General features: G+C 42.2%; 1 protein-coding gene across 1 annotated transcript; it reads left to right on the plus strand.

Moving 5' to 3' along the window:
- The first annotated feature begins 869 nt into the window (after positions 1–869).
- TECPR1 (tectonin beta-propeller repeat containing 1) lies at positions 870–24649 on the plus strand. Its single transcript, XM_014869662.2, has 25 exons — positions 870–993; positions 3323–3555; positions 5217–5399; positions 5895–6017; positions 6682–6807; positions 8275–8449; positions 8546–8646; positions 9996–10097; positions 10526–10671; positions 11496–12013; positions 12767–12912; positions 13824–13979; positions 14485–14634; positions 15269–15426; positions 16078–16205; positions 16313–16415; positions 17075–17171; positions 17550–17629; positions 17929–17985; positions 19442–19616; positions 20501–20636; positions 20932–21024; positions 21672–21778; positions 22231–22350; positions 23022–24649. Exons 1-25 carry the CDS (start codon positions 870–872, stop codon positions 23217–23219), a joined length of 3735 nt encoding a protein of 1244 aa, XP_014725148.2. The 3' UTR covers positions 23220–24649.
- The last annotated feature ends 1080 nt before the right edge of the window (positions 24650–25729 follow it).

Consider the following 25729-nt stretch of genomic DNA (forward strand, 5'->3'; position numbering starts at 1 on the left):
CACTTCAAAATGAACTGGAATATGATGAGCAGCACTGAGCATCCTTCAGAAGCTGAGATGTACAAGCAAGCAGTTTCAAAGGGAGGTTATAATTCGTAGCAGGGCAAGTGAGTGGTATCCTGCAATAAATGTTAAGCAGCACCTTTGGTGTCACCCAAGGAAGGAGGATTACTACTGTGCTTCTACTGCACTGCCACAGATTGTGACAGGAAAGGCCACCGGCTTCCTGACACCTCAGGCAGGGCATTTACTGACACATCACGACTTCAGGCAAAGGCTGGTTTCCCTCACTCTGGCTGCAGCCACTGCTCACTCCGAGCCCCTGGACAGACAGGTGGGCTCTGCCTGACGAGCCCCTTCCACAGCATCACAGAACGGGTCAGGTTGGAAGGGACCACAGTGCCTCATCTGTTCAACCTTCTTGAGCCTTCAAACAGGGTCATTCTAGAGTGCATGGTACAGGATGGCATCCAGACAGTCCTTGAATATCTTCATGAGGGAAACTCCACACCCCCTCTGGGCAACCAGTGCTCGGCCACTGCGCAGGAAAGTTGTTCTTCCTCATGTTCAGGTGGAACGTCCTGTATCAATTTCTGCTCGTTGTCTCCTGTTCTATTGCTCGGCACCACCGAGCAGAGCCTGGCTCTTGACACCTCCCTTTCGATATTTCTACACCTATATGAGGTCTCCTCTCACTCGTCTCTTCTCGAGGTGGCACAGGCCCGGCTCCCTCAGCCTTCCCCCATAAGATCCGCTCCAGTCCCTTGCGCGGCTCAGTCTCCGGGCCCGGAGCTCCCGCAGTAGCGGCCCCGGCGCAGCCCCGCGCCCCCGGCCCCGCCGCCCTGCCGTGACGCGCGCGGCCCGCGCCAATGGCGGCGGCGCTCGGAGCCGCTGTGGGCGCGGCGCTCCCCGCCGGCCGCGGCTCCGCGGGGCCGCCCTGCCGGGGCGCGGCGGCTCCTTCCGCCGGGATCGGCGCCGGGCGGCGGGAGGCAGGTGAGGGGCGAGCCCGGGGCCGGGCCGGGGCAGTGCCGCTCGCTGCCCGCGGGCCGGGCGGGGCACGGTGGGTGGAGGTCGGGCCCCTGCCGCCCTTCCCGGCGGCTCCAGCGCTGCCGGGAGCAGCGGCGGAGCCGTGGGGAGGTGGCGGCACCTCCGCGCAGCCCCCGCGGGGAGGGCTTGGGGGCGCCCGGGGCGTTTCGGGTCGCGCCGCCGGCGGAGCCCCGGCTCCTGCCGCAGCCCGCGGGGAGCGGGGCCGTGCCCGGCCCGGGCCGCCCCAAGGCCGGCGGCGCCGCGGCCCCGCACGGCTCCTAAGCCGATCCGGCCTTAATGCCCGGCCGGGAGGGCCCGTGCGGGGCTGCCGGGCGCGGTGCGCGCCTTGGCGCGTTTGTGGAGCGCGCTGGGAGCCCCGCGGGGCTGGACGGGGGTACCGGAGGAGTCCCCGCTCGGTTCGTGTGACACGGAGGAGAAATATGTGCGCGGTGCGCCTTGGAACACGTCGAGTCCTGGGGTGGTTCACATCCTGCCACGGCCTGAACCCGGGGATAGAGCCCTGCTCTCTCGAGGAACATCATTGCTTTCATTATATGCAAGGAGTTGGGGTATATTTCTTGAATTCCGTAGCAATCAGCATTATGCCAGGCCGCTGGAAATTTTAATTAACAATATGTTGTCTTCATTTAGGCATTTTAGTTCTATCCAAAATTACCTGGCTGAGCTGCAGGGTGAGGAATAATTCAATAGATCTGATTTTGTCCAGGCCCCTGAGAATGCTTGACAACTTCTGCCTTCACTGAAAAGCACATAAGCCAACAGCACTGAGCATCCTTCAAAATTGGGCAATATTTGTCATCATCTGCAGCACAGCCAGTGCAAAGGGGCCTAATGTGAAGTCTTAAACGTTTATAATCCCAAATTCATTTGGGATTTTCCCATGATTCCCCAAACAGTTTCAAAAGTTCAGCTGAAACAGTATGTAGAAACTCTGACTTGTCTTGGCTGCCTGAGTATTTTAAACCAGTTGCATTAGCCTGGGTTACTTTAATTGTCCCATCTATGTTTTTCTTAACTTCATAATCTTTGGAACTTTCATCACCTTTTCCCAAATTGTTCCAGGTACTTTTCTGCCTGCCTACCCTGTCATTCCAGGTACAGGCCTTCATTTATATCTTTGCCCCTCTTCAAGAGACCCAAGAATCACTTTTCTTTGTTACCTGGCCAGGTAGCTGTCGTTGTTGTATTATCCATAATGCTTCCTTTACTCCAGACTCCTCTGGCATTCTGGTTCCTTAAGTGCATAATATTTTCTTCTGTTATAAACACTGCTTTGAAGAATTTTAAGTGTTAATACTGAAGGGCTATTTTCACTGCCTTTATTTTCCCAGTGGTACACACACTAATTTTCATCTCACTTTCACTTTGTTCCATTCCATTATTCCATGTGATGTCCTTCTGTACACCACTATAGGAGGATAGAAAGAAGGTAAATGGCTGATCCAAGAGAAGACAAAGATGCATTCAAAGTCCCAGCAACAATGAGGGAAAAACGGTCAAAACCAGAGGATTTGTTTTAGTTATGCTACAACCAATAGGAGAATTTTGCTCATGACCTTCCCCTGGTATCACTCATTCTCTGCTGCTGTGTTTTCTTGTCACTGTTACTTGGTATTCACCTGTTGGATCCAGGAGTTTAGGTACTTAGCAGCAGCAGTTCTAGGAAACAAAGGCTCCTGATACATTCTCCTTCGGATCCCATGGGAATTTCCCATGCTATTCTTTGACACTGACCCAGATGTGTGAGATTCTCCAGTTTTTCACCACTGCCATTCACATACACAGTGCAATGCACTCACTGTGTGCCTCCACTTCTATTGAAAAGCAGGCAGGCAGCTCTCCTTAGGCCCTTGCTTTAAAAGCAGAGTTGCCATTTGACAACAAAGAAGCAATGTTCCACACTGACTCCAAGCAAGGATTCCTCTTGCACCTGGAGCTCTGGGTTTGTGGTTTTCTGAACCCAGTTTAGAACTGATGTGTGTCCCCAGCCTGCCAGAGCTGTCCTGTTTATTTCTGGGCTCCTGTAGGATGGACAGTAGTGGGCTGCTACAAAGATCTTTCTAATGGCTTTTCAGGGACATCTGAGAGGTGTTGGCTGCACAGCTGACAAAGAGTTCTGGCTACCAGCTTTGCACAGGCTTGTTTTAGAAAATCATCCCTTACATCTTTATTTAGTTTGACTGATGGTGGCTCAGAACATGAGTGATCTGCAGTAGGTTCAGGATCCATTTTTGTACCCATCATTTCCAGTAATAACCTCATTTCTGCCTTTCAGATATGGCCATGCCCAGTTCCCTACTGTGGGCTGTTGACATTTTTGGGAGGGTTTACACTCTTTCTACTGTTGGCCAGTACTGGGAGCTCTGTAAGGACACACAGCTGGAATTCAAACGGGTCTCTGCTGTCAAACAGTGCTGCTGGGGAATAGCCTGTGACCATCAAGTGTACACCTACGTGTTCTCAGGAGATGTTCCCATCAGATACCAGGAGGAAACCTATGAGAACCAGGTATGACAGATACAGTACCTCTCACACAGCCACTGCTTGGACTGACAGCACATCCTACATCAGCTGTCTTGGGGTGTTTTTCTCACAGGAGGATTGATCAGTTTTACTTGTTTTCATTTTTTACCAGAAGTTTCTGAACATATATGACAAATACTAGGTTATTCTTGAAGTATTTAAATTCCTAAAGGGTTTCACTTCCCTGCTCCTAGCAAAAGCAATGCCAGTGTGAACTCCAGCCTGTTCTGTGTGATCCATTTCAGAGTGGAGCATTCACCCTTTTCACTGAATAGTTTCCATTTCTCTTAGTGACAAATACACAATCCTCTTAAGAAAATGTCCTATGTAACTTCCAGGCCACAAAGATACATTATCAGAAATATATTATTCTTTAAAAAATGCTACTTCTTAGTGTTACAAAGACTTCTGTAATAAAGGCATCACTTTCCATTAAGTTACAATGTTTCCAACTTTTTCGCATAGAAGTGTTAAGGTGATCCTTTCTGTCTGATGCACTTCAAAATAATGTCTTTAAATCAGTATTTTAAAGGAAATGTATCAAATTCATCAAATTTGATTTTAAGTTAACCAAAAGTTAATTGGGAGAGAAAATTGATGGATTTTCTTGAGCACATTTTTCTGATTTCTATTGGGCAATGGAATAAATATAAATCGGGAAGAGACATTAACTTATCTGCATGGGCAAAAGTACAACAGATTAATTTTATACATTATTTAATATTGATACAGCTTTTCAGCCATTTAAGAATGTTCCTTTTAATTGTGTAAACATGTTCTTTAAATATTTAAAATTTAAAATTTTATTTGTTACTTTAAACCTTTCATTTTGTTTGTTCTAGGTAATGAAAAACGGAAAACAAAATACTAGAAAGCACAAAAAGAAATACTCTACAAGAGCTAGCAACAACAAAATTAAACTGAAGTAGTTTGCAGATAATGTGCAAGGCAATTTAGCCAAATTTCTAGTAACAGCAAGTAATATTTTGTGTAAAAATTATAGCGGATTTTGAACTACTCTTTTTCCACGTGCCCTAAAATGTAAAACAGTATTATAGGACAGATCTTGCCAGTATTTCTATAGTATGTAGGTGGGGGGGGGGGCGAAATGACAGTGTTGATGAATATCCTTGTGTTATTGGTTCTCCAATTGATTCAAGGCAGATTAGGGAAAAATATAGCATAAGGTCCAGGGGAGATCTGCTGATACAGTTCTCTCAACACCATTCCTGGCAGAGGCAGTGCTGTTTTACTAGTGCAGACAAGATATGAATCACCTTTCTCTGGGAATAGATTAGAGATGCCAAGGCCATCCATTCAGCACTGCCCTAAAGCTGCAGTGTCATGGGGCCATACATCACGAAAGAAAAAAGCCCCGTGTCTGGTAAAATATAGCATCAGATGGTCCTATTTATGTAGCTGAAAATGACTTGGCTGGGATGAGCTCTGCAGCCAGCCCTTCTTTGATACTTAAAAAAGCTTCCTCCAAAGGCTGTGTCAGGGAGGGGCTCAGGGAGTGAACACTTTCTCATTCACCCCAGGAAATTTTTTATTGCAGATAATAAGAAATGTATCATGATTCCCTGTAAATGTCCAATGAGATAATGTGATCTCAAACAAAATAGTTTATTTATTATTTCTGGCAGCGCTGGAATCCAGTTGGTGGCTTTTGTGAGAAATTACTGCCCAGTGACCGCTGGCAGTGGAGTGATGTGAGCGGGCTGAAACACCAGCAGCTTGATAGTTTCACACTGCCTTCACCACACTGGGAGTGGGAGTCTGACTGGTATGTGGATGAAAATATTGGAGGGGAACCAACAGAGAAAGGGGTAGGTGAACAATACCAAAAAGAGCTCTGTTCTGGGAACCCTTACTCTGTAAAATGAAAGGAACTTTTATAGAAGTGCAAAAAAGTCTGTAAAAATAAAACTTGCCATAGATGCTTCTTTCTGGGAAATAACTCTAATACAACAGAAAGAAGGATCTTGTTTGAAGGCTTTTGAAGTCTATAGGAGCTTCTATAGAAGCTTTTTTCTTTTGATCAGGCCATGAAATCCTGGCAACTGAATGCCATTGTTATTGAAGGTTTTTACCATGAAAAAAAAGTAAAATATTTTACTGTGTCTTGTTTGTTCTGTGTATATCATCCAGAGGAATTTGGGCATGATTTATAAATCATTCATGGAATTAGCTGATCTGTTAATCAGGGCTCTAGAGACATATGAAGTGACTTGTGCTGTGACTTTTGTGCAAAATTGTTCTGAATTATGACTTTAAGCTTTCCCTCGATCCTGTTTTTCATACAAGAAAACCTCTGTTTGCAGGGCTGGACTTATGCCATAGACTTCCCCAGCACCTACACAAAGGATAAGAGATGGAATTCTTGTGTCAGACGCAGGAGATGGATCAGATACAGGAGATACAAATCACGGGACGTTTGGGCAAAGGTTCTGCATCTCTTTTACATATTAAATAAACTGATTGTCTGAAATAATCAATTCTAAGTGCAGGGAAGTTATGTTTTTATGACTTCTCTGTAGGCTGGACTTAGATTCCTTCACTTCCAACTTGGTATTCTTGCAAGCATAAATGGAAGGCTGGGATTTCTCATAGAAACCTGTGGTAATAAGGTGCAAAATCTCATGGTGATGCAATTAGAGATGTATGCTCAGCTCCTTTGCAAATTTCAGATCAACTTTTTAACTTCCTTTGGTTGTGTGACAAAGCAGTCGTTGGAGGTGGCACCTGCCTTGCATCATTCACAAGCTATGTCCTTTATCCATGAGAATAACTGTTCTTTAATAATTGTTGTTCCATTCTAAGAACATTCAAAATTTGTACTTTATGATCTTTCAGCTTTCCAATTCTGTATGCACTGTTCTGTGAGTAAAAATTTCCTTTAGCTAGGGTGCAAAACACAGACCTCTCCATGCTGCCTTGGCAGTGTTTGCCTTCTGTGCATATGGAGGCCCTGAATGAGAGGGAGAATCTCCATGCTTAGCCACTCCATGAAATGATACATAACCAATGTGCAAGACACAAGTTATGCCACCACCCAAGTCACCTGTTTGCAGTGTCTCCTCTCCTCAACTTTCCTTCCCTTTGCTCCAGATTGTGTCCCATGATGAGCCAAACCAGCTGCCAGACCCTTTCAGTGACATCTCGGTCGGGGGATGGGAGATCACGGATGAGCCTCTCGGCCGCCTCTCAGTGTGGGCAGTTTCTTTGCAAGGAAGGGTATGTGTGTGTTCCCTAAGTTTTCTAATAAAAATTACTAGTTGAAAGCAGTTAAATACTTGTAAAGCAAGGCAGGGTTGTTATTGTCTTATATCAGTATGGAAATGCACTGCTTATGCATCTGGCAGAGGATGAAAAGCTGCTTTGGCACTCCATTATGTAACAATTTGTGTTGTAAATGGAAAATCTTGGTACTTCTAAGGTTGTTGTTTTATGGAAGCCTTTAACCTTTATAAGCAGGTAAATCTTAAAAACTGGGGCTGAATAGTATCTTGTATGTTGAAAACTTCCCAGAATCCTGACTAGTACTGGGAACCAGGAGAAGGAGCCTTAAAACCTGACAAAGGTTCTTCTGGAGCATTGAGCTGTGCCTTTGGGGTGATTCAAGAGTTTACAAAATGGTTATCTAAGATTTACTGACTGGAAAGTGGTCATCTCCTGACCTGGCAATGTGGCATCCAGCTCTGAAATGTTTTCATTTTATTTTCTATTGAAAACTATACATCTTTCTCTGTTGTTGGTTTTAGGCCTCCCATGGGGTCTCCTCTTTTGCTCGGTCCTGTGAAGATTTGATTCTTGCTCTTCTTCCTTCATCCTTACAGCATGTATCTAATATTCCTTTGTGTCTAGACAATTTCTAACTTGTGGTCTCACAGGGAAAAATGTAATACTTTTAACAGATAGCCTGAGCTTTCAGTCACATGTGGCACTGCCTGGAGTTGTTTAAAACAAAACTCCCTATTCCTCATACTTTCTAGTAATACATGACAAGCATCTCAATCTACAGGTTTACTTGACTGCCATTGTAAAATGCTTTTATTTCCCAAGTGAAAGTCCTCGGGGAAGTAAAGTATTCCTAAAAATGAAGATATAGCATTCAGCAGTCATGCTGTGGAGCATTTGTATGACTGCCACAGGATGCTTTCTATCTTTGACCTTCTATTTTGACTGTGATCTACAGAAAATTGCACAGTCCAAGAATAGCAAATGGCTGGATGTCACCAAAGGCTGCACAGAGAATGGAATTTTTCCCCCATATTGTGGCAGCTCTGTTCAGTGAGCATGAGGTCAGGCTGTCAGCTAACAGTAACATTTTTGTGTTATGTATTTGTTCACTCTTGGTTTATATAACATGCCCTGAAATACACTGAAGTGGTTCAAATGTTGAAATATACACAGAAGTTGTAGCAATAGGTTACTGTACCAAATCCAGATGCAGCTCCATGACAAAAGCTGCTCTGTAGAGCAGCCTCCTCCCTTAGTACATAAGGAAATAGCTTCAACTGCATAATCAACACAAAAAAACCACCTTTAAAGGTCAGAGTGCCATACATTACATAAAACATTCCTGTTGTTAAAGGACAGCTGTTCTTTCCAGTTTCTTTACTCTTGTCTCAATGGTTTCATTGTTGTAGTGATATTTTTTTTTTCTTATTTCATTTGTTTTTGTTTTTTAAACTTGTCTAGTTATGGTACAGAGAAAATGTCTGCCATCACAATCCAGAAGGTTCCACATGGTCCTTAGTTGCCACTCCTGGTGAAGTTGTACAGATCAGCTGTGGACCCTATGACCTCCTTTGGGCAACTCTCTGGGAAGGGCAAGCTATTGTGAGAGAAGGAATTGATAGGAATAACCCTCAAGGTAAAGTTTGTTAAATCTGGCTGGAAACCTCTTTGATTTGTATAGTGTAGAATAAGAAACTAACCTACAGTGCCTTCTGGGTTCTGTCTTCTGCAGGAATTTCCTGGAGTATTGTGGAGTCTCCAAGCTCTGAAAATGGGATTATGCACGTCTCTGTGGGTGTCGATGTGGTGTGGTGTGTTACAAAGGATAGAAAAGTAAGAGGGCTTATGTTCTGGTTTTGCTTTTTTCTTCCCTTTCCCTGTGTGCTGCTCAAACAGGAGTGTAATTTGCACAGGAAGCATTGGTGATTTGAACTCTCTAGCACCATGGTTTGGGGAATTCTAGTTCCCCTTGCTGTTACGGGAATGCTCTGTGGTTTGTGACAGTTGAGTTGAATTTAAGAAAGATTTTCTGCTTTTCTTTTGGAAGGAATTTTCTAAACCCAAGTCAGACAGATTTGGCAGGTGGGTGGGGATGTTGGTGGGGATTGGATGAGGAGCCTCCTCTAGGGGATATTAAGCATCAACATTGAAGTGACTCCTGTTTCCACAATAACTGAATTTTACATCAAAAGCAGCAGGGGGAGTATTCCCATCTACACTTTCCTGCATTATGCTATCTTTTTATCTTCCTACTGCAACTGTTCCCTCTTCATCAGCTTTTTAATGTGGGAGTTTTGGTATTTAATTAGGTGAGATACCTCTTATGTGGATGTGTTATTACTTTCTTACTGGAGTTTTAAGTTAGAATGATGGAATGTCTTAAGTTGGAAGGGACCCATAAAGATCATGGAGTCCCACTCCCTGCTCCTTCACAGGCCTGAACTCTGTGCATGTGCAGCAGCTCTGTTGAGTTTCTCTTTTGTAGTGAGTCACTACTTGTCAGCTGAGCCTTGGTAACAGGCTGTGCCCAGCCTGCTCCATCTGCCAGATAAATCCACTGTAATAAATGGAGATAAGCTGGTGCATTTTCCTTCAGATCTGCCACAGGGCAGTCAAGCATCCTGATGTTATGGGGTTCAACCAACAGCCTCTAAGGGAGCTGCTTCCTTCTCTGACTGAATGGATATATGCTACACACAGAGGGAACTATTTCCAGGTGCACAGCCCACAGACACTTTCAGATTGGTGAAGTCAGATCTAAGGGAAAACAATTTAAAGAGCTGCACTGCTAAAAACATCCCCCTGACAGTCCCCTCTGGCAGCCCTGTTTCTAGGGTTTAAATGTAAGAACACTATTTAGAAGCCCAGTCAGAATGATCAAAAATAGCCTACATGTTGGTAGTAATAGAAAGTATTTTTCCAACAGCACAGAACCTAACTCTGTCACAGAAAGTCCTACAAAAAAGTCTCCTTTTTTGGCTTTCCTTTTGGCTGCAGGTGGACACACAAGGTAGGAACTATTGGGAGAATTGTTTTATCATTATTTGATAAAGAATCAAGGAAGTAATTGACTTCTTAAGACAATGTGTCAAGTCAGTATTAGAGATTAAGATTAATCCACTAAAGAAACTCAATTCCTGCTAGAGCAGAAAGAGAAAAATTTAGACTTTCTGTTGTTGTAGGTGTGGTTTAGAAGAGGAGTGAACTCACATAATCCTTGTGGGACAAGCTGGATTGAAATGGTTGGAGAAATGATGATGGTAACTGTAGGCTTAAACAACCAGGTAAGAGAGCTGGGGAGCAGCTGAGAGGGTATTTACATTCTTCTGTAAAGGGGAATGGTACCTCTAAGGGTTCCTTCTAGTGCAGGAGCTGGTCACACATGGTGAGAATTCTCAGCAGTGCCAATAGGGCTGGCTGGACAAAAGGGACCCTGGGTTTAAACTACTGGAAGGGAAAGTGGCTGCATTTTGCAATTCTGCACCTGAAGGTGACAGCCAGCACGTGTCTTGTATGGCACAGGGAAGTGCAGACTGTTTTTGGTACAGAATTTTGTTTTGCATCTACAGTGTCAGCATTAAGGAAGAACACAAAATGAAAATGCTGTGTCCAGCAGTTTTCTGTGCTCAATTCTGCACTTCTGCACCTTTCTTGTATCTGATACCTACTGCATCCCAAGCCACTTCCTTCACCAAGCCCTTTCCCTCCCTAGGTGTGGGGAATTGGCTGCGATGACAGAGCCATATATTTTCGACAAGGTGTCACACCAAATGAGCTCAGTGGGAAGACATGGAAGGCAGTTGTGTCTGGCAGAGAGAGTGACAGATCTCAGACTGGGAGCTCAACAAGTCTGCTCAGGTACTTCATGAAATACTTGCTCAAGACTTTGTACAGCAAGGGTTTCAATGCTAGGAGATATTTCTTTACATTCAAGACAAGGAGTGGAGAAGGCATCTCTAATTATTGTGTATGCCAAAAGGCATTTGCATTTTTGCCACTAAAACTAACAATAAGCAGCAGTTGTTGCACTCAGAGAAGAATCTGAAGCTCCCACACTGGAATTCACTGCATGCCTGCAGTAAAGCATGTTCCTCTGGGCTTTACTATCACTATCTGGAACTAGTCTCTAATCAGGGAAGATGTTGTTTACAAAACACCATGAAGGAATGTCAACTCCACTTAGGAATTATTCTTCCTGAGTGTCACTGTACGTTTCTTTTCCTAGGGAGATTAAATCAATTATTCCCCCTGCCTGCTGGCTTCTGGGCTGTACCACACATGCCAGAGGATCTGACTTGTTTGAGCCAGAGTGTGTCCTGAGAAGCTCCCTTTAGCAAAGACAAATCATAAGGTTAATAATGGGCTTTAAAAAAATCCTATTAGTTATTTCGTATTCAGAAAATGGGATGTGTTTTCCTGAGAGTTGTAGGCAGCCAACACCACCAATTGTTTGAAAAGATCAATAAAATTCCTTCCTATGTTTCAGATTTACTAGACCAGTTTGCCAGATGGCAAACTGGTTTGTTGGACTCTTTCCTCTGACGATAGAATTTGACATTTAAAAGAGATGTCTGCCGTTTCCTACAGTGAAACACTAAGTCAGTTTCTGTGTGCCTGCAATCTGAGGCCTGTGCTGATTTCCAATGCTTTGGATGATAATTAATTATCTATTTGTCCTTCAGTGCTGGCTGTTTCTTTACTGATGATATTCAGAACCAAACAAGCGCGGTCATTCAGGGTGATGCAGATCCTTCCTCTGATACAGAGCTCCCTGGCGTGCCCACGAGCCCTGCCAGCACTGCCCTGCTGGGAGCTGCAGCTGCTGGGAATGGCCCAGCCAGCCAGGCTGAAACATCTGCACAGCTGACTGTGGATCCTCTGCACTCTGAGCAAGGAGAAGCCACTGCTGCTTCAGCTAGTAGTGAGAAAGATAACCTTGAAATGAATAAATCTCCTGGAAACCCAAATCCTTCTGCAGAACTGCAGTGGATAAACATTGACTTGAAGGAGGCTCAGAAGCATCCAGTGCTCTCTGTCAGCAGCTTTGCAGACACATCCAGCCTCTCCTCCCTGGGCGTGTTCTCGGTGGCAGCTGAAGACCAGTACGGAGCCGATGAGCACCCCCTGTGGGCCTGGGTGTCTGGGGGAGGCTGTCTGGTAGATCTGCACAGCCCACTGAAGTGGTTCACTGCTCCATCAGGTACTGACCAGTCACCACAGCACACCCCAGTTCCAGTCACAGCTCAATTTGCTCTTTAAGAAAAATGTTGGTTTGTTTTTTCTGAGCAAAACCATGGTGCAAAACTTGTGCTAGCCCACTTTATCTTACTGCAGTTTGTTAATAGGTTCATGTCTGAGCATAGTGCTGCAGTATTTAGCTGTAGAACACTTTAGGCTTCAGATAAATAAATGTAAAAGTGATATCTTCTCTTGAGTTCTTCTAGCAATTTTGTAAAGTAATCTTTGCTGGATCTACACCTCATTTTTAATTGTACTGAAACTGCACCTTGGGGCAAGACACGTAATATCACTGGGCAGTAACAGGAAAGAATGAAAAGGGCTCTCTGGGAAGATGCAGATGCCAGCAATAACTGCCTCACTGTGCCATTCCTACTGAAATGGGTAAAATAAACCATGAATTGTGGCATCCCAGTATTTAACAGTCTAACTCGTGATGCAGTGTATTATCCAATTCTCTTGGAGTTCAGTGACAAAACTCTCGTTTTTACAAGGTTATGTTTTTTAAAGCTTCTATATAATCATCTAGTGATCCCATTTCTATGCGTGATTTTCAAAGTTTGGCTGTAATACATTGATTCCAAATTATAATCATTATAAAAATGGTGTTAGACTGGGTTGATCCAGTCTGGTGTTCAAAGGAGCACAGTGTTTTAGCTTTCACAGAACTGTACTCAAAGCTCACTGGAGTTTATTTGGTTTGGTTCTGTCCCAGGTTTGTCATCGTCTGTGCAGTCTCTGTCCCTGTCCATCACTCCTGCACAGACAGCAGCGTGGAGGAAGCAGATTTTTCAGCAGCTCAGTGAAAGGACAAAGCGGGAACTGGAGAATTTCAGGCACTATGAGCAGGCTGTTGAGCAGGTAAGCAGTGAGGACAGGTATCTCTTATCTTCTAAATACATCTGGGAATCAATAATACATTTCTGACATACTGATTTGAGCTTATTGTCAGCTTTATATTCTTGCCCTTATTTCTGTCTGACAACTTTCCTGGATTATTAATGTCTGAGCTCCCTGTGGGAAATTAACAGCTTGTCAAACATGGAGCAGCAGTATTCATCTAAAAGCATTATCAGATAGTTTTATTTAGGAAGAAACAAAGCATTGGTCAGCATTATTTGGGTACTGTGAGACCTCAAATCCTCAGAGAAATGGTTGCAACAGCGGAACATTGTATGAATTATTCCACCACAAGATGAGGTATCTTAATTGAAATGGTGACTCAAGGAGGTGAGCCTCCCTCTCTGTGGCCATTAGGACTAATTTAACTTGCGTAAATAAATGATGCAAACGTCAGTGGCAGCACATAAATAGCAGCAGTTTTGTTTGATGTTCCCTTTGTTATGACTCCTTGGCTCTTTTCAAATTCATTCATATTTTTGGTCCCTTTATTGCTAATTGCCAAATGACATCTGGAATAATTTGATTAAAAACACTTGGAGTCCAGGGGTTTAATCAAGTTTAAAAAATTATGTCAAAAGTCTTTAGACTCCAAAGAGGTTAGGTTATAACAAGAGCAAACTTGACTCAATTACTACCTCTGTGCTACTGCATTCTTGCAGGGTAAACTTGTTACTACTTTTGTACACGTGCTACTTCAGTATCTTTGTATCCACTTTTCTGAGTTTCATACTCCGGTAAGAATATATGATGAGGTGTGATACAGACTAACCTGCAGCAGACACAACTCGTGGGCACAAAAACAATATTTGAGAGAAAGAAAAAGACTCATGCAGTTTCTTTATTCCTGTAACTTTGTGTTTGCCTTGCAGTCGGTTTGGGTTAAAACTGGAGCCTTGCAGTGGTGGAGGAACTGGAAGCCTCATAAGTGGATGGATGTTCGAGTTGCACTGGAGCAGTTCACCGGGAGCGATGGGATGCGTGACAGCATCCTGTTCATCTATTACATGTACCATGAGGAGAAAAAGGTGTGTGCAGCTGCAGACCCTGGGAGAGCTGTTTCTGGCAAAGGGAAGCCTCTGAAAGGGAAACCATTTCTTTAAAGGAGGCAACTTAAGGCATTTTACTATTCTGAGGTTTGGGAACCAATTCCAAGGTAACCCCAGGTACCAGCAAACCACAGGTTTTTCTGAGCTATGTTAATTCTATGTCAGAAATACCCAAGCACAAAACACTCATATTGCTTAAACCATCAGTTCTACACTAATTAGGAATTCTTCTTGGAAGTTCAGGATGTTCTTGGTTATGAAGAGCCTGGCTTGGCTGGGCAGAGTCTTCCCAAGTAGGGTTAATGCCTGCAGGCCATAGGAATCAGAGGTAGGGCAAGGCTGGAAACTGAGTCCCATTCCCTCTGACCAAGAATTGATTCTTTGTTGTCCTTGGCAGAAATGCCTTGTTTGTAGACCTGAAGTGCAAAAATGCTGGCTCTGTGGAAGGTTTGCCTTAGTCACAGTTTTTTTTCTCTTGCCTTAGTACATCCATGTGTTCCTGAATGAAGTGACCATTATAGTTGAAGTGCTGAATGAAGCCAAGCACTCCTTTGCACTGTACACACCTGAGAGGACAAAGCAGCGATGGCCAATCCGCCTGGCAGCCACAACAGAGCAAGAAATGCATGACTGGGTAATTCTGGGTATCTCTCATTTCAATATGGTAATATCTGCAATAAAACATAGAAGCCAGTCTCTGAAATGTCAGCATTGCATCTAAACTCTTGAAGCTACTCATTTGGTTTTTTAAGTTTAGGTATTTAAACCATCTGATCAAACTTATTTAGAAGCACCTGAGGCTTGTGATCTCCTCTGAAGTCTGCTTGCTTTCTGGTGCTGCAGTTATCCACAGCAACACCAATATTGCTTTTCATTTTCTTCCTGTCTCTAGATATAGATTAGGGTAGGAATGAGTTAGTAGTTGAATTAAATTATTGTGTTCTTCTGTACTGGTAGAAGAACCATTCTCTGTTGTCACTTGCAGAGAGTCTTTTGTACAGGCAGACAGGCATAGATACACTGGACCAGGGGCAAACCTGAGAGATGCTTCATCCTCATCAGATCCTGCAAACCACAGTGGTTCCAGTGGTTGTATAATAATTTCTGAACCACTGAATTCTAGAGCCTTTTGAGAAAAAGCTGCAAATTCACTTTGCTGACTTGCAAGAACGTGCAGAGGTAAAATTTTGTTTTACAGTACCAAGCATCTCTATGGGAATTTTTGATCTCACTGTAAATGGGAGCTTTTTTTGCTTCTTGTTTTGTAGCTGTCTTTGCTGAACATGTCTTGCTGTGAAAGCAGACGGATTCAAGGCCCTCCTTCTCACCATGCCATTTGGTCAGTTACTTGTAAAGGAGACATCTTTGTTAGTGAGCCAAGTCCTGAGCTGGAGGCCGGACCCCAGCTGATGCCGTGTGATCAAATGTAAGAGGCTTGTGAAGCTGTTCTTTCTGTATGGGATGCCATCCAGCAAAGAATGTCCTGTCAGTTCAGTGGCTTTGATGGGCTGTTGGGAGTGTGTAGTACACTGCAGATGTCTCTCACTGACAGGGTTAAGGGCTGCCTTCCTACTCATGATTGCACATGAAGAAATTCACCAAATCATATTTTAATTCTTAGATGCTTGGAGATATCCTTGTGATTTCAAAAGCCTTTCTCACTGAGATCCCGTTTTTTGTAATTGCATCTTTAATGTCATAAGAGATAGCCTAAACTGAAAGAAAATGTAATCGCTGTAATTGGAATATAATTTGGGCTTTCAGTTTTGAGTCAAGAAATCTGAAATTCTCAATTCTCCACAGACACTGCAGTCCAGGATCAGTTTCTCAACAGTTTTTATGACAACTGTGGCAATATGGTACTGCAAACCCCTCGAGCAGAACAGTACCATCTGCTTTTTGGTAGCTGTTCAGGGGGAAATGCTTTCAACTGGCAGCTGCTTTCACTTACAGGTTGCACAGTGTTTGGACAAGTGAGCAGAGAAGGTTGCCTGTCCTGAAGATGACTGGGTTGTTGGTGGGGAGAGCACACATTCCTGAAGGATGTGGTGTTGAGTACAGTTCCTTTTCCTGGCAGGTTCTGGCGGCAGGTGGGAGGCCACCTCCGGCTGATAGAGAGCAACAGCCGGGGCGTGGTGTGGGGCATCGGCCACGACCACACAGCCTGGCTTTACACTGGTGGATATGGAGGTGGCTTCATCCAAGGTACAGCTTGGGAGTGAGAAATAGAATCATCAGTGGCTGTTGGAATTTAAAATGTAGTGTCTTCAAGCTTTAACTTTACTCCAATCCACATTGTTTATTCCTAACAGGACTGGCCAGTAGTGCTGACAACATTTATACACAGTCAGATGTGAAATGTGTTTACATCTATGAGAACCAACGGTGGAACCCAGTCACTGGATACAGCAGCAGGTTATTTACTCAATTTATTGCATTTATTTACTTTAATATTACTAGAGTCAAATGAAACAAGGGCTTTTTTCTAGCTTGGAAGGGTTATTACACTTACTCTATCTTCAGTCTCCTCCAGCATCCATACTTAATGTGTGATGGAAGGAGCAGTGTTCCTCAATTTTCTAATTTGTAATTATCCATTCAAAATGTCATCGTGGCAAAATGTTACTATTTGTGCTTTGTGATTGCACAAAGTGTGCCTACTTGCAGTATCTTTCACTATTTAAGCTCAGAAAGAAAAGTTATTAGCATCTACATATTCCTATACATATTGTGCTAAATACACTGGGTCCTTGAATAGTATATTTGAGCAAAATCATTGAAAAATACATATCCACATATATGGGATTCATGTTGCACTTTTAAATGGTAGTGAGGAATATCACTCTACAGAGAAACATTTACATGGTCAAGTTTGGTATAACTGGAAGCAATTGTACAGATTCTTTCCTATGATGTTCATCACTCACATGATATTTCTAAATACAGAGATTAATGAGGGCAGTGTTTTGTGTGTGAAATCAGGAAGTGCTACAAAAAGGCTTTTCTTCCCTCGCCTTTTAAATTCCCTGTTATAAATGACTTTGCATTCCTTGTGCACTGTTCCACCACCACAGAGGTCTGCCCACAGACAGATACATGTGGAGTGATGCCTCTGGCCTGCAGGAATGTACAAAGACCAACACCAAGCCTCCTTCTCCACAGTGGTCTTGGGTAAGTTATGTCTTACAAATCTTTTTACAAAGAAGTCCAGGCTTAGCAAGTAGGATACAAGGCTTGAGTTCAAGGAGCCCAGATTTTCTTCTGGGATTTATTGTAACATTTAACCTTGTTTTCCCCATTCATAACTAGCAATAATCTTCCACAGTCAAAAGAATGTTAAACATTGAGTGGGTTTTTTTGTTTAACATGACTTAGATCCTTTTCTCTTCAACTGAATTAAAAAGATTTGGGAACCTCCGTATGTATTTCAAGTATTAGAAGGTTTCTAGCAAGTCACTGTTGTCCAAAAGGTGGAGGTAAATAGCAGAAGAGGTGTTTGTGAGACATTAGGTGTTGGTTGTTATTCCCAGTGTCCCTGTTTGTCCACAGGTCTCAGATTGGTACATCGACTTCAGCCCGGTGGGCGGCACGGACCGGGAGGGCTGGCAGTATGCAGCTGACTTCCCAGCGTAAGGAAACTCCTCTTCTAGCAAATCCCAGACTCCAGTCCTCACTCCTTCTCATTTCTGGTTTGCACATTAAGTGCCCTTTGACAGGACACAACACTGCCTCATTCCCCCCCTTTTTGTGGGCACGCTGATATTTGCAGGGAGGGAGGGCAGCAAGGTAAACTTGGCAAACTGTCACTTAAAGAATTGTAAAATCAGCAGGGGTGCCTGGTGGGCAGATGGAGGCAGTGCTCTCAGGCTGGCACTGACTGGAGATGCTCTGACATCCTCATGAACATTGTTTAAATCTGTTCTGGTAGGTCCTACCATGGCCACAAGACAATGAAAGATTTTGTCCGACGGAGGCGCTGGGCAAGGTGAGGAACCTCAATATAAATAAGTTTTGAACTTGAATGCTAATTGCTCACCAAGTCTACTTTAGTTATGAGGTGAAGAGTCTTGTCACCCAATCAACAAAAGAAAATGTAAAGAAACCTGAAATATATTAACCCAGCAGAGAAATTGATGACCTTTATTATTATGTCTCTAATTGTAAGTCTCTATGGATAGTTACCCAATTGGATTTTGTAGGATCTCTAGATAAAAATCAGACAGTTCTTCTCTGTATCTGATTTTCCTTATGGGAAGTGACTAAGGAATAGTAGACACTGGGTATATCAGTACATTTTAGGTCACATGTAACTGCTTGGTAATAGGCCTTTTATATTATTTGTTTCAACTTATGAATTCCACATACTTCGTGCTGGGCCACAGATAGTCCAACCCCATTTCAGTGAGAGGAAATGTCCAGGTGGAATCTGGAAAACAGCAAACTGCCACTATATTCTATAAGCAGTGAAGTCTGTGCATTCCCTGTTTTTCCAACTTTTCTCTGCTTTCTTCACTAGAGCATCTAATACTGTGCTAATTAACTGCTGTGAACTTACCCACTGCTGGGTTTGGTATTGATACTCCAAAGTATTTTGCCCCTTGTACAAAAAGCTTCAAAGTGAGGTTCTGAAGCATCGAAAGTGTTATTTCATGATATGCAATAAAACAAACCCAGTAAATCAAAATGGTGACTTGAAATAAAATAAGCAACTTGAGAAATACCCCCTAGTCTAAACACTTCCTCTTGTTTTAACTACCAGTTGAAAACTGAAAACAAATAGGGAACCACTCAGGGTTGGATCTGGTTTTTCAGAACTGGAAAACAAAGGAATGTCCTGTTTTTTAGGACATTCTTCACACACAAAATTATTGTGGTGATGGTAGAGTCGAACATAATTTCCCTAATCAACAGCACTACTTTGGTGCAATTTCCACAGAAAAAGTACACAAAGTCCCAGCATGACTTACCAAGTCTGTCATTTAGAGATGCTTTACCTCTGCCTACCTCAAGATGCTACATAACCTTTTTAACAGACCAGCCAAAAAAAGAATTGTAAAGTTATTCCTTTAGCCAATACAGATGAAGGAATGAGCTGGGTGTGGAGTTCTCTCTGCAGTTTATTCTCCTGCTGTTGCCCAGTGAGTCTGAGAGAGCTATGGAGCAGTGTAGCACCACCTGCAGACTTCTTATGTGGTCTTGGTTTTATAAAGTAACTTAAGAACAAACAACAGAAGCTTTGAGAAATCAATATTAGTTCAAACTTCAAAACCTGATGCAAAAAATGATTGTTAGAAACCTCTTTCAAATTAAAAATACTAATATTTAATGAAAAGCACTGCCTAATGAAAAGACTTTAGGACTGAAGTCAACAATAGACTGGGAAACCAATTTACTTATAGGAAGTAAATACTTCTGACAGGTTTGGGTTTTTTCTGCTTCAGAAAATGTAAGATAGTCACCAACGGGCCATGGCTGGAAGTGCCTCCTGTTACCCTGTGGGACATCTCCATAATTCCCAGTTCAGATGCAGATGATGAAGAAGCAGTAGCTCTGTGGGCAATCAGTGACAAAGGAGACGTGCTCTGCAGGCTTGGAGTGACACAGCAAAATCCAGCTGTAAGGCTCCCTGTTTGTTTTTACTGCTTATTGATATATTTAATGTAATATACAATGCAAGTACATACAATCACACAGAGCCCTCCCTCAAAGCACCTTGTTATTTTTTTCATCCCTTTGTGTCCCAGATTTGGAAGTCCCTGTCCATCAGCTGTAGCACAGTTTGCTGCCCACGTTCCTTATAATAGTGCTTCTCTTGCATAATCTCCCTGAGCTTGTGCCACATCACCTGCAGGAGCCTCTCTCAGCTCCTGGCTATCTCCTCATGAAGCATTTTACTTCCACTTTCTGCACTGGCAGCTTAGTTCTTCTTTTTTGTTTGTTTGTTTGTTTTTAATTGTTGATAACAGGTGTATCTCTCATCTTAAAGGAATTGCTGAGAAATAGACTTTGTGAAGCATGGTCCTAGTCTAGTGCCTCTTGATACCAGTAGGATAAAAATCAGGAAAAACATCTAAGAAAATATAGTAGAATTTGGAGAAAGACTACAAGAATTTTTTTTCCTTCCTGATCTGTAAGGCAGTGCAGTAGTGAGAACTGGAATACTGTGTCTGGAATGTGAAATTCCCTACCAGTTGATTTTTGTGAGGAATTAAAAAAACAAGAAGGCTCTAGTCCAGCTGTTCAGAGACATGCAGATGCCTAAAATGCAGTGATTTTAATAGAGAAAGCCCTTCATTGTCCAATTTATTTTCAAAGAGTGTATATCCAGATATCTTTGAGGATCAGCAACCTCATTTCTGTTCAGTTGTAAAGTTCCATAAGATTAATCCTTCAGAATATTTTTCACTCTGTTGGTTTTTTCTCATTTGGTAATAATCAACAATATTTTGTCATGGAGGTTTTAACCACTGCTTCACAATTCATCTCCCATGATTTGTTAGGGAACATCCTGGCTGCATGTGGGAACAGATCAACCCTTCATTTCCATCTCCATTGGAGCATTTTACCAAGTGTGGGCTATTGCTAGAGATGGTTCTGCCTTCTACCGGGGTTCAGTGTCTCCAAGCAAACCTGCAGGTAAGAATTTGTACTTTATCTTTTGCTCTACTCCACTGCCATGTCTGAAAAAGTCCAGTCTGTTTCCCAGAGGCCTTTCCCATGGCAGTGCATACAAATAATACAATAATTATAGCAGTTAATTTGCTGTCCACTTGAGTAATTTAAAGTGTTAATTTGAAAAAAAAAATCTGTTAAAAATATATGAAGTGTGATGTCATTCACAGCTTTCCTGCACAGCAATGTATTTCAACTGCAGACATTCTGTGCCTAATTCTGTTTTTTCAATGCTTAACTCAAGATTTGTGACCTTTAGGTGACTGTTGGTACCATATCCCTTCACCTCAAAAACAGAAGTTAAAGCAAGTCTCAGTAGGACGAACATCTGTGTTTGTCTTGGATAAAAATGGTAAGGATTAAAAAAGCTATTAGTTAGTGCTACAAAAAGTACATCAGTCTATACCAAGCTGATTTAAAAAGGAGAGGCTAAGTTAGAACTGGATAGATGATTACTGGTGCTCCAAAGGGAGCAATATTTCATATTGAAGGATTTGGAGTAGCAGTGCACTTAAGTACTGCTTCTGAATGCTTGGTGGTTGTTATATCTGATAGTGCCCTGGGTTACAGCAATGCAGTATCTGTGCTCTGGGGAGGAAGACACAGATCAATGTCAGAGAATTGCATGGCCGGGTTTTGTCTGGAATCCTGCTCCAAAACAGATCAATCATGAAGCACCTTTTGTCCAAGAAATAAGCCTTTAACACCAGATTCAGAAACCTTCATCTCATTTGGCTTTGTTTTCTAGTGCATAGTTCCTTATATGAACATTTTCCCCAAGAAGTTTTACAAAACATAGCATTTGCTATTTTTTTATAAACAATAACTATAGAAATACAAATTCCAAAGTGGGAACTTCATTTTGTCCATCTCTGTGACACAATAGCCAAAACTGCATTTCCCCAGAATGCAGAAAGAATGAATTCCTGATTTATGTTGTTTACAGCACTCCAGACAAACAGCCATGCTGGGCTGTAACCAGCACTCTTTGTCTCACAGGCAATCTGTGGTACCGGCAGGGTATCACACCCAGCTACCCTCAAGGATCTACCTGGGATCACGTTTCAAATAATATCCGTAAAATGTCTGTAGGGCCCCTGGACCAGGTGTGTATTAAGCTTCCTTTTATCTCATTAGTTCATTAAGAATTATGTACAGCATACTTTAGTAATCTTCAGCCTTAGTTTTGTTTAATTTTATTCCACAAAATGTTGGTCTAAATGCTGGAATCTGACAGCAAGAGAAAAAATCATGCCAATGAACTAGTGATAAAGTCAAGCCCTCTGCTGTAAATGCCTCTTTAATTTTTTTCCATTTCTTTTAAAAGGCTACATATTTTAACAAGGCTTTTTAAATCTTTAATCTCTTTCCTGCCAAATCTTATCTGGCAATGTTCTAATTATAACACTGCTCTATAGTTCGTTTGGGTGCCTCCCTGCCTAAATTAGTGTATTTTCAGCCTATTGAAGAACAAGAGTAATTTTTAATTTTTGAAAGGGGTCACATTTCACATCTGGGAAGAGCAGCACATTTTACTGCCTCTCTCTGTTTCCTTGAGGTGTGGGTGATAGCTGACAAAGTGCAGGGCAGCCACAGTCTGAGCTGTGGGACCGTCTGCCACCGGACTGGTGTCCAGCCAATGGAACCCAAAGGCCTCTCCTGGGATTATGGTATTGGGGTAAGTGCTGAGGGCACAGAACTGCCTCAATTGTACATCCCACTGTCTGTGGGCTCACAGAGAAAGGGAAGTGTCATCCTGCCCAGCTGGCCTGCTTTGGAAAGCTTGAATATACCTGCAGGAAACTGACATTTTCCTTCAGGTTTAGGCTCCTTTTTGAAGTTACTATAATGGGCTGTGCAATCATAGCTGGGAAGTTGTTTATTTGCATCTGATAAGTATTCATTTTAAATAGGTAATTTAAAAGTTACAATGGAAAAACTAGTGAAGTAAAAGCCCTTTTAAAAAAAGTGGATTCTTTCTTGTTTGCACAAGATTATTCTTCATTGTTTCTCAGTGTTTTGAGAAAGATTGTTTCAAGGTTTTGCCACCTTTTAAACTGGTGGAACATCTGCAGTGGCTCTGTTATGAATGCCTGACCCTACTAATCTCAATTCCACGTGATAAAAAAAAAATCCTCAAGTTTACCACCTCTGTAACTCCCTGTCAGGGAGGTCTGCTGTGTTTTGTTTCATTTTACAAGGAGCCTTTGTTCTGATTCATCCCAGAGCAGGATTACTTTCCTCATGAACAAACAGTATAAACTAACAGTGCACATAAAGCATCACATCAAGTACAGCACTGGCAGGGTGATGTTTCTCCTTTTGAATTTCTGTATCCGTTTTTCACAGGGTGGGTGGGAGCACATTACAGTCAGAGGAAATGCAACAGAAGCAGCTCGGGGTGCTGTGCCTGACACCACCGAGGAAAACCCGGCAGCATCAAAGGAGGGAGAAGATGAGGAGAGTAAAGGGAAAACAGAACTCTCTAAGACTCCTCTGATGGTCAGTGAAAGTCAAGAATTGGACAGAAATTCTGTTAGCTGTTAAATTGTTGCCATCTACGTATTGCTAACAAGCAGTAGGCAATAGTTTAAAAAGAAATAAATGTCTACTGCTTGGAGAGAAAAACATGACATTTCTGTGCTACTAATAAGTTTGACTGAACTGGACTTTGCAATGGGGTATTTTAAGTACTGAATCCTTCTAATGCATCTTGTGTAAAATGTGACTTGATAGAGTTCATAGTTTTGTCAAAGCAGGCAAGGTTTTTAACCACAATGTATTTCTGACCCTTTACCATAGCTGCTACACACAATACAAATGTGAATATCTGCACCAATGATCACTGCATTTACTTATTTTTTTCTATGCTCCCTACATTTCTCTCGTATTCACACATCTTGCACACTGTCCTTGAGATTCATCTTTGAGCACAGATGATGTTTCAGTTTGAATGAATTGTAGGCAAACACAGCTGGTCCTGTTTGTAGAGGCCCTTACACATGCACACAGCTCTGTTCATGGGAGGGCTCCATGTGTAAGGATGGACTTGGCTGTTCTTGCTCCCATCAGCAAAATCAAATTCTGTACAACTCTGCTTAGGCTGCAGTTACCACGAAGGGCCAATTTTTGCAGTCTTTACTCACAGTGAGCAATGTGTGAATCAGGCAGCAGAAGCCCTGGTTTCAGGGAGCCCAGTCCTGGTCACTTGGGTTCAGCAATGTCTTGCCCTGAACTGTCACTGCAAGTGCTGGGAAATGCTGTTCTATCTTCAGCTGAACTGAAACTGGGATAATTGAGGTACACAGATGCCTACTTAAGGAGGCTGGAAGACACCAGACTCTGGGGGCTGTGTTCCAGATCATTGCAAATTATGCTTTCATACTGTAGAAATCAAGGGAAGGTCTTAAACTCTGACAATTACAGTGGTAGGAATGCAAAACAACTTTACTGATAGCAGTGGAGTTTGCCAGTGTACACTGATGGCAGTTCAGAATGAAGCATTGCTCTTAATTTTGAGCAAGTGATTTATTAATCCCTTTTTCCAACATGAAACTATTTCCTATTCTCAAAAAAGCTTTTTTCCCTGACTTATTTATCATAATTGGACAGTTTACATTAATTTCTCCTCTCTGTGTGTGACTGTATATGAAGCTATTTTTATATGATGAACAGTTTGATGTGGTCTCAGTACTGTATTTGTAGAAGTAAAACTTATGTTTGCACGTATTTAAGGAATATATTTGGTATTTAATGCCAAGGAAAGCACTGTTTCCAAGTCCAAATGTGAATGAAGACTGAAGATGCTTTACTGTTAAAAAAAAGAACCTGTTGATCTTTCCAGTATGTGATTAGAGATTTCTGGTCTATACATACATTGTGGGAGAACCATGAATAATGTGTTGCATTAATTACCATAATAGATTTTGCATAACTTGCACAGTATCTTGTCCAAATAAATAACTTTATTACATGTATTTTTAGAGAATTATTAGGATTGTATTTTTCTCTGCGTTGTTTCAAGATTTTTCCTTTTAATAGTCAGTGTTTACATCTCCAACAATCAACCTGATTGCATACAATAAGCTTTATAATGTACTTTTGCATTTTTCCCTACATTGCCAAGTTTCACTTACTTTACTGTAAAAAGCTGGGTTTATGTGAAAAAAAAAAGTTGTAAGTTGTTTATGTTTGAGTACTAAGTATTTGCCTTCTAAAATATTATTTAGAAAATTATTTAATTTAAAAATGTCATTGTTGTGACTAGTTAAAATACAGAACAGTGACTTTAAACTGAAGCAATTTTGAACAATAAAAGTAATTTATCAGAAAAAAAATGCTTCTTACAAAATCCCTTTTGACATGTCCAAGAATACAGCACTTAGTAGCAAAGCACCACTGTGGAACTAGCAGCTGTAATTCCATGAAAATGCCTGTGGCCAGAAACTGCCTGTCCCTCAGGGATGGCAGAGTTCAGAGAAGGGGTAACTTTCACCTGCCTCCTTGGCTGCTGTATTTATAGCTAGACATGATGTGCCATTTTCGAATTAATATTTGAAATGCCTCTGGTTGCAGAAAGTCAAAAATACACTGCCCAAGCATTAAGCTCTGTATGTTTAGGAGTAAGACCAGCATACTTGGTTCTTGAAGTGCAATTCTTCACCAACAGCATTGTTAAAATACTGGATTTTGGATTGCTGGTTCCCTCTTTCCACCAATGCAACCAAACAGCAGTTCAAACATAACTATCCCAGAAAAGCATTCCAGAGATGTTTACTAGCTGGAAACTCTCAGATAATGACCTTTAAAGAATCTTACAAAAAATTACCATAATCTACAAGTACTTGGTCATCACTTACTGTGTGACCTTACACAGAGCCAGTTTGCAATGACCTAGAGGGTGAGAAATAACCAAATAACATCAATATCTCTCACCTGAGGAGGTGCTGAGTGGAATTACTGGAAGAAAAGGCCTTGGTGTTACTGACTGACCCATTGTAATCAGTGTATAAATACAGTGAGGATTAATTCACCCACAGGTGCAGCTGGTGACTGGA

Source organism: Sturnus vulgaris, chromosome 16 (assembly GCF_052056855.1).
Source record: "Sturnus vulgaris isolate bStuVul1 chromosome 16, bStuVul1.hap1, whole genome shotgun sequence".
Taxonomy (NCBI): Eukaryota; Metazoa; Chordata; class Aves; order Passeriformes; family Sturnidae; genus Sturnus; species Sturnus vulgaris.

Excerpts from the sequence above, each read along its gene's own strand:
- TECPR1 (XM_014869662.2), top strand. The coding sequence starts at position 870 with ATGGCGGCGGCGCTCGGAGCCGCTGTGGGCGCGGCGCTCCCCGCCGGC. Across the intron at positions 994-3,322 it reads CGCCGGGCGGCGGGAGGCAG|ATATGGCCATGCCCAGTTCC; the intron begins GTGAGGGGCGAG and ends TCTGCCTTTCAG. Across the intron at positions 12,014-12,766 it reads GTGGTTCACTGCTCCATCAG|GTTTGTCATCGTCTGTGCAG; the intron begins GTACTGACCAGT and ends GTTCTGTCCCAG.